Genomic DNA, 8,796 nt, shown 5'->3' with positions numbered 1-8,796 from the left:
CCCAACTGCTCCCGCTCTTTCCCACCATTCAGAAGTCACTGAGGTACTATGAAACAGTTCCCAAAAAAGGCAGTCGAATATCTCTGCTTTTGCCCAACCATACACTGAATTTGCATTTAAGATTAAATTCTGTCAAGCAGGGAAGTTCCAATGGCAAAAAAGCTGAACAACTGAAATTTTGCACAGGATGCATACATATTTTATTTTGGGAAATACATTAAAAATTGTTTCTTAGTCTAGGATATCTATACAGAATTCAGAATATGCAGAGTGCCCTTTTAAACTCAAGAAACATTTGTCAAATGTACAAAAACATTACAGAGAAACACTTGTTAATCAAAGCACAGTAAATGGATGCCATTTTTCAACAGTTCAAAACAGTCTCTAAACCAGTGCAAATTTTATTTCATTAAAGAAAACTTCCCAGCTCACTTAATAAATTCATAATTTATTCACACTACATCCTTTCATCCTTATTACAATACAGTTTATTTTAAGCTCCTAAAAGGAGTTCAATGTGCTTCTAGAAACAAACAATCCCTTTTATTTGCACCATTGATTGATGCAGACTGAAAGAACAAATAAAAACCCCATCCGTTTCTCTCCTCCTATGCATCACAATATACAGCACAGTAGAATATAGAACTAGAGTCCAATTCAACCGTTCAGTTTCAAGACTTGAAAGTTACAAGGCTGTTTGTTTTTTAAAAAGGTCTATAATGAAAAGCTGATATACAGAAGGCACCTTAAGGTTTTTATTAAAGGAAAAAAAACTTTGTTGAAAATACACAGTTATGTGAATAAGACGACCTGCTTACCGTTTAATGAAATAAAGTTATCTGCATTGAAATAATTGTTGAATGAAGAGTTTTAAAAAGAGAAAACTACTGAGTGGATTCTTCTGTTACTTACACTTCAACAATTTGTTTTAAAAATATAGTTTCTACGATCTAATTTCATATACATTTTGAAAATATCCCCTATGTTGCAGTTATTCAAGAAGAGCAGTAAACTCAATGAAAGGTGTATTCTTCTAGGTGCAGCAATACAAAAAGCCATTAATTCACAGTTACAATGGAATAAAATCACTCATTCACAAGTGCAATGTAGCTTGAGCTTAACCAAAGTGAAATTCCACTAGGAACAAGACTAAGTTACTTGCAAAACAAATGAATTTAGTTCGAAACACATATACTAGATAGAATATTTTCCATTAAAATGGCATTGTCTAAACTTGAGTTAATAAAATGTGAAGACAGCATATGACTAAGTAACATACAGATGCTTCCAGAAACATGTAAAAGCTGGTACCTATTACTGTGCCAATACTGCAGCCACATCAGTGTCCTACACCTATGGGGTTTTGCAAATTGTTATGTCTTGGTAATGTGCCAGTACATATTTATAATTCATAAAGAAAAACTTTTTCACTTAACAAACCTGATTTTAAACCTCTAAGACCCCACGTGCTGTTTTAATTCTACCAAAAATAGCTGTTTTGATATGAGCACACAAGGTATATGCTGGGTGAAAGGTGCAAGACAGTTACCTTCTCACCATAACTGACTGCAGTTCAACATTTTTAGGGCTACAATTCACAGAAGCTTCTCTGTGATAATTGTTGTTCCAACACAAACTTTCTGAGTTCTTTGGCTTACCTGAAATTCATTAGCAGTTTGTATCCATGTACATAATCAGTATGGTTTACACCCCCACTTCGTGCACACGTTGCAGGTTTTGAAGGTAATACTGACCTGCAACCACTTTCTTCACATTTATACGTGAGAATTGCAAAATACACATAGAAAGGCCATCTCCTCCTGACCACTGCCTGTTGAGCTACATGCCAGACTAGAAAAAGCATTTGGAGGCAAGAGTTTTGCAACTGAGCAAAATGCTACTTTTTCTACCTACACTGAAAGGAAAACAGAATCAAGATCAAGCTTATACACACTCCTCACTCACACCACTTTGTCCAGCTCACTCATGCATTATGGACTCAGATAAATTTGGATTACTAGGAGTGGGGTATCAGACAAATCAGAAGCATTTGTAGGTAACTAAGGAATCTATGTAGCCCAAGAAGTCCATGCTGTTACTAAATTGCAATGAAGAACAACTTCTTTAGTGCCCAATTTAAAGAAAGACAAAAGTGTTCGCAATGCACTCACAAAAAAGTTTTGAAGACCTTTTCCTGTTTATTTTTGTCCAGATTTCAACCATACAAGGATTGAGCCATGCTAAGCTATTTTATGCCATGTCCTTTTCTTATGCATGCTCACAGTTCTTTCAGCATTCAAGTTAACGAAGCCTACATCTCAGAAAGTTTGTGTAGGAAAACCTGCAGCCTCTACCTGTTTGTAGGAACTAAAAGTCCAGGAAAGAACAGGAAGTGCCATCATGCGTTTAAAGGGAGAGAAAGCAACTAGGAAAAAACCACTCAGTTCTTAATTCCTTTCAAATTTTTGTGAACTTCCCCCCCCCCCCCCCCAAAAAAAAAAGCATCTCCTTAGATGAAAACCTCATAAACAAATCGCTTTCAGAGATCTCCCTTTTCATTGGAACTATGGATTTCATTCAGGAACCAGCTGATTAGTTAGCTATTAAAAACTAGGCATTAAAAAATCCAAATTAAAAAGAATAAGCACTTACTTTTGTCATTCTATTTTAAAGAATTAATTTCAATAGGCAGATTCAAGTAATTACATGCAGGACTCCTACCACTCTGAAATCCAGGTACACATAAGAGGAATAGAAGTTAATTTGTAGTGTACAGAAATGCCAATAATGCAGGAGCAAATCAAAGCAAGTTCAATCCTGCAGCTGTCCTCGTCCCCTCAGGGTTTAGGGGGTTTTTTTTATTTCTTTGTTTAGTGTATATACCTGGGGAAAATAACATTTAGCACTAGATGCTGTGACACAATCTGCTTTGCTGTTTCTACAACACTACAGCCTGATTAATCTATATTTTCAGCAAAGGATGGGAAGGTTATTTGGAAATGAAGGTGATCTGCTTACAAAATTTAGACTATAATAATATTATTTACAATAGTTTAAAACAATTTTGATCTCATCAATTCTCTAAAACAGCACTCAGTGAATAGATTTTATTTGTAATTTAATGAGCTGGGAGAATTTAAGGAAAACTAAAACTTGATTCCTCGAAAGCTGCATCACACAACCATGTGGTTTGTCCATTTAACACTCAAAAAATGTCTTTCTATAGCTGTATGTTTAAGATCAGCATAGAATTATACAGGAAAGTTTGCCATTTTGATTTGTAGAAGTATTAAATTGTTTGGATGAATGCTTCAGAGAGACTTTTACTTTAAAAGGATGGAACCATGCATGTCAATTATGTAATAGGAGAAGAGAGGAAAAAAAGAAGAATCAAGCTCTACTCTTCCATTGTGATGTAGGTCAGATATCTGCAAGCAACTATGCATAAACCCAAAGAATAAAAAATGAGAAAAAAAAAAGTCAGTGTGTGCTTTCTTGCTTTTAACTGTTGAGAAAACACAGTATTTTCATCAGGAGAGAATCTGTCCAGGCAATATCCCCATATTAACTTAGGATCAGCACTCTCAGACAAAATACAAGGAACCAGTCTATAATGCAAATGTATTTTGTCACAAATAGTGCAAATCCTTTGTTTTAGTCTCATGAAAAAACAAAAGTTGGTTTTGTTGTTTCATGTAGAAGCTGTCCCACACAGATCTTCATCCCTCATCATTTTCAAGAATGAAAATTTTTAAGAAAGAGAGTAGTATGAAGTAAATACATTCATACTCAGATGCCATTATCGTTTTAGCTATGCTCCTTTAAAATGCTACAAATCTTACTCTTTTTTCTCTAGGAATAACTCCATCAGAAAAGCTACGCCATTAATTTCAGCAAAAAACCTGGAATAAATCTTACTATATTCCTCAAGCAACAGAAACATTTAAACTGTTAACCAGTATCCAGGCTCTTCTTGCCAAGACTATGACTACTGTAGTCAATTAGATATGTGAGGTGAGGAAATGTCTTATCTACTACTAGAAGTAATCCAAAAGATGGATTTATCTTTTCAGATCATACACTCAAGCACTTCATTTGTGCTAATATACACCTTGAAGACCACATTTATAAATACATTTTAACTGAAATATTGAATTTGGACTATCAGTGCAAAATAATTAACCCACAGGCTATCAAGAAACCGTGACAGAGGGTGATAAAATTCATGCATACAACATAAAGCGTATTTTTTTCAGAGAGTATCTGTTTGACAAACCTTGTATGCATCCTAAAGCCATTTAAGCTTCCTATCTAATTTTCAGAAAACCATCTATTTCTGAGCTGCTTAGTGTAGAAGCCTATCATTTTTTTTGATAAAGCGGCAGTACCTGTATAGGATATTTAAATTGTCAGACAGAGAATACAGGAAAATAAGAGTGTAAATTTCTGGGTTTTAGAGCTATAGACATACATTATGAAAAATTCAGCCAAAGATAATTTAAAATAGTGATTGGGACAAGGGTCAGGAGAAGGGTAGCAATATTAGGTACTGTGATTGGACAAAAGCAACTGCATTGCAACGTCCAATCCAAGGACTCAAATATTTATGTTCATACACACATACATACTCCACACCAATAAAAAGATCCCTCTTTAGGTAAAGATCATTTTAAAGAAGCAGTGAAGAATCTAAGTATTCTGTGGTAGGAAAGGTATTTCATTAAAATACACAAATATTGGTGGCCCTTAAGAAAGTCACCAGCTATGGGCTGCTCTTTAATCATCACCTTTTTGATCAACTTGATATTGTGCGGGAAAGATTTCAGGAAGGAAAAGAAGAAATATATACAGGAAAAAAAAAGATCAATCCTTGAAACCAACTCAGCCTATTAATAAGTAATGCAGTTTTAAAATATTTTAACGTAGTTTACACTGTGTCTCATGAGATGAAAGACAAGAATATACGTTGCAGCTCAATGAAATTGCTTTGACAAATTGCTCAAGTTATCACCTTTCGGGATTCAAAGTGTATATATCACCATGCTCCTGGTTTGTTCACCTCTACTTTCATGTCACTGAAGTTTAGTGTGCATCTTCCTCATTTCTATATTAAAGGTGCTCCAAAGCACTTCCTACAACACTCAACTCTGCTGCTGGGGGGAGCATCTATTTTCTGCATCTTTTCGAGAACATCCTTTGGTAGATTTTTATGTGCAAGTCTGTATTCACTATCAAAGACCTCTGAAAGAGAAAAAGCATAGCTGAAGTTATTTAAGAAACCCTGTATAGTGCACTCTACTGTTCCAATAAAATACTTTTAGTGGAGTTTATATAGTAACAAAATAATTATCTTCACTAGCCAATCTTTTTTTTTTTTTTTTTGAAAATGCAACCTCTCAGAGAACCTGAAAAGCATCTTCACACTGGAGCATCACCACACATCACAGTGGATGCCCATTACTTCTATCACAGTTCAGTTTGCCTGTTCCCAGGTTATCTCCTCTGTCACATCCCATAGGAGAGTCCCTTCGCTTGCATAGTGCCAAACAGAAGTCAGGGTAGAGGAGATCAGGAAGGGGCAGACAATCAGGTGGCTAGATGAGATAGGTCTAATAAGCGGGTCAGAGAAAGATGGACAAGACCAGGAACAAGTTTTCAGACAGAGGAATTAAAGCTTCAAGCTAATAAACTTTGTTTAAAGTAACTGATTACTGGTTTCAGACAAAGTAAAAATTAATGGCCTCATGTGAATTATGTTTTCATAAAAACAACACCTACACCTACTTCAAGAGAGATAGCACAGTATTTTTCACTAAAACAACTAAAACACAGCAACTGAACAGTTACAGAAACTCATGGACAAAAAGTCGATTTTATACACTAGTTTTCATATAAACTATTCATGTATTTCATACACAGGTGTTATGAATTTTGCAGTATTTTTTACTTACCAATGTCAATGTTTTCTCTTCCAAGAGACACCAGAGACAGGAAAAGAATTTCTCTATAAAAGCTCCTAGGAAATGTTTTGAAAGGCAAATCAATGAAAGTATCAACTATACAAAGTTTAGAAAGTCAGTACTGAAGACACAAATCTTCCACTATGTACTTTCTACAACTGTTCTGTTAATCTTGCTTGTGAAGAAAGTGACCAATCTACACGATTACTAGCTTAATTTTTCTCATGCCTGAATATTTTTTCTTAAAGCATGAAGTCGTATTATTGCCAAACCCCAGCAGTTACATTTTCTATGAAAAATCTCTCTGCCAAACATGCCATAAAAACAAGAAATATAAAATATAAGCACCACTTATTTACTAACTCATTCCTGCTTGACGGTGAAGTACAGGGAGCAGGCTTACTTCAGATCACCCATACTTTGTTTTTTGTTTCAGAACGTCACGATCTCTCTCAGAACTGGATATCACTAAACAATTAGATTTTTTGTTTTTCTTTTGGAATGCAAAGATTCTTCTTTAGGCAGATTAGTTCTTGTTTCTTTTTAGTAACTACAAACCACAGAAGCAAAGATGGCTTAGCATGGTAGACTTCAAACACATCTTGTATCTGCTGTAATTACTTCAGAGGCTGTACTTTTGTATGAAGCCCACTTTGAATTGTAGTGCAGATGGCAAAATGTACTGTAGAAGTGTTATTTACGTCTCCCTTGGTTTGTGGATCATGCTGTATCCACTTTTCTAGCCAGTACTCCAGGCTGTTAGAATTTTGATAGGTATAACTAGGTAGTTTGGAGAATACTGCAGACACTTCAACAGGATGCTGCACACTTGTATTTATCAATCTGCTAGATCTGGATCAACACCAAAGTCTGCATAGTCAATATGAGTGTTTTTCTTATTCATTTGTATATCCATTTTGATTGAAGAACTACATTTATCCATTTGATTTGGATGAATTATGCACCTGGCTGCAGAATACATCTGTTCATAAACATGGGCATAAATAAATATACACAGTGTTTGGTGGGCACAAATGAAACTGAATACACCCTAGAGGTCCTTATGGACCTAGAGGTCCTTATCATTATGAAGCGTATAGAATCTGATCTCATTTAACCTTGAGTGGGGAGAAAGTAAGAAGAGATTGTCCCTTTACCTCTGTCGCTTCACATCTGGTTGAACTTTCTGTAGGAGGAGGTTGATTGGTTTAACAACGTCGTTGTGTTGAATGCTTAGTTTGATGCTCTCCAACAAGGTGTTTGTTGCCTGCTGATCTTCTGCCACTACAGAAGACCTCTTTTCAGAAGAATCTGGGAAATGCAACAGTACAGATTATTAAAACACTAAAGATCTTTTTTTTCCATTTTAATACGCAGAAGGTATTTCAGAAAGTGAGATATATATATATATACAGAACCTCTATAGAAATTGGTTACAATGGAAAGGCTTTGTCTTCTTATAGTCTTTACTCCACCACGAAAATGACAGAATGCATCAAGCATCCACATTCAAGAGCTCCCACATGACAGAGAAATACAAGAGGCTGAAGAGTATCCAGCATAAGATGTTGCCTATGATGGTTTGTTAGCTCAGATTCATTGCTGTACTTAAGTTTCAAAAACTAAGCTCACTTCAAGAAGGTTATTTTTAAACAAAGGAAAAGAAATAAAACAAAAGAAAACACTGTCACATTTCTTACCAAACAAACTTTTCTTACCAAAGCCCTTCTTAAAAGCCCCCTACAATTCATTGATAACTTTGGGCTACATATTGAAATAGGTAACTCACAGTTGTGTCAAATAGGAAAGAACATTATGAAGACATTTACCATCCACTTCCAAAATAGCACTGAACTATTATTCTTTGGAAAACACTGACTCATGAGGGAACAGTCAGTCCATTTACTGACAAAAATAAGGCTACAGATTAAGCAGCAAGCATGTGGCATGTAAATGAAATGTAGAGCAAGGCTAGTAATCATAATCACACCAACATAAGGTTTTCATAAAATTGACTTATATCTTGGTTTACAAATGTTATTTCCGGTTTTCCAAATACTTTCCGACACCACTGTAGAGCCTATTTACAATACTACTACTTTTCTTCCACATTTAAAACAGGTCTTTTGCTCCTTTATTTCCATAAATGCATTATTTATGCATCTTCATTTATATCTAAAGGCTTTGGGGATGCTTTTTATGTATTATGCTTAAAACAATAAGTTTTTGTAGAAGCTGAAGGAAACACTACATCTTATTCTGTGCTCTTGACTGTAATATTCTGATCAATCTGTTTATTTTTAGGACACTTTTCATCAAACCCTTTTTCTTTCTTAGAACCAGAATCAGCATGCTGTATAGTTTTTAGAAGTTAAAACACAGACTGAGAAGTTTAGGTCAACAAAGGGTATCTGCTGATCAGAAGTAATGAAATCTCGAAGTTCTTATAACCAGCCTGCCTGGTTTTATTTCCTTCCAAATCAAGTTATGGTAGACAAAGGCTTTCCTGGATCGTGCTTTTTGACAGTCACGTAGGCTGCCAAATGTACATATTAATGGGACTTGTGACCTTTCATTCAGTTATAGAAACGCAAGATACTTTTTCTGTAATACCGTCTCCTTTTCCATGCCTGCATAGGTATAACCAGATAATGCAGTGAAACATTGAGCAGGTGAAGCTTATTTAGCACCACATCTAAGGCAAATGGTCCCACCCTGTTTATAAGTGTACATATATATGGAACAGGTAACATAGCTTTTCACACAGGTCAGTAAGATATTTTCACAAATAATTCGACACTAAGACTATGTTAAGTACCTAACAGATTGTGGATGC

The 8,796-nt window shown here is 35.3% G+C and overlaps 1 protein-coding gene across 1 annotated transcript in view; it reads right to left on the bottom strand.

Annotated features, from left to right (window-relative positions):
* Positions 1-2,473: 2,473 nt before the first annotated feature.
* DENND4C (DENN domain containing 4C) overlaps positions 2,474-8,796 on the bottom strand; it is a 76,557-nt gene continuing 70,234 nt past the window's right edge. Inside the window, exons 31-33 of the mRNA XM_075411568.1 lie at positions 7,118-7,271; positions 5,952-6,016; positions 2,474-5,241 (exon numbers count right to left, since the gene is read on the bottom strand). Coding sequence (XP_075267683.1) covers positions 5,105-5,241; positions 5,952-6,016; positions 7,118-7,271 — 356 coding nt within the window. The 3' untranslated portion in view covers positions 2,474-5,104. The remainder of the gene's footprint in view (positions 5,242-5,951; positions 6,017-7,117; positions 7,272-8,796) is intronic.

This window comes from Opisthocomus hoazin, chromosome Z (assembly GCF_030867145.1).
Source record: "Opisthocomus hoazin isolate bOpiHoa1 chromosome Z, bOpiHoa1.hap1, whole genome shotgun sequence".
NCBI classification, from domain to species: domain Eukaryota; kingdom Metazoa; phylum Chordata; class Aves; order Opisthocomiformes; family Opisthocomidae; genus Opisthocomus; species Opisthocomus hoazin.
This window is presented reverse-complemented; position numbering and strand designations above follow the sequence as displayed.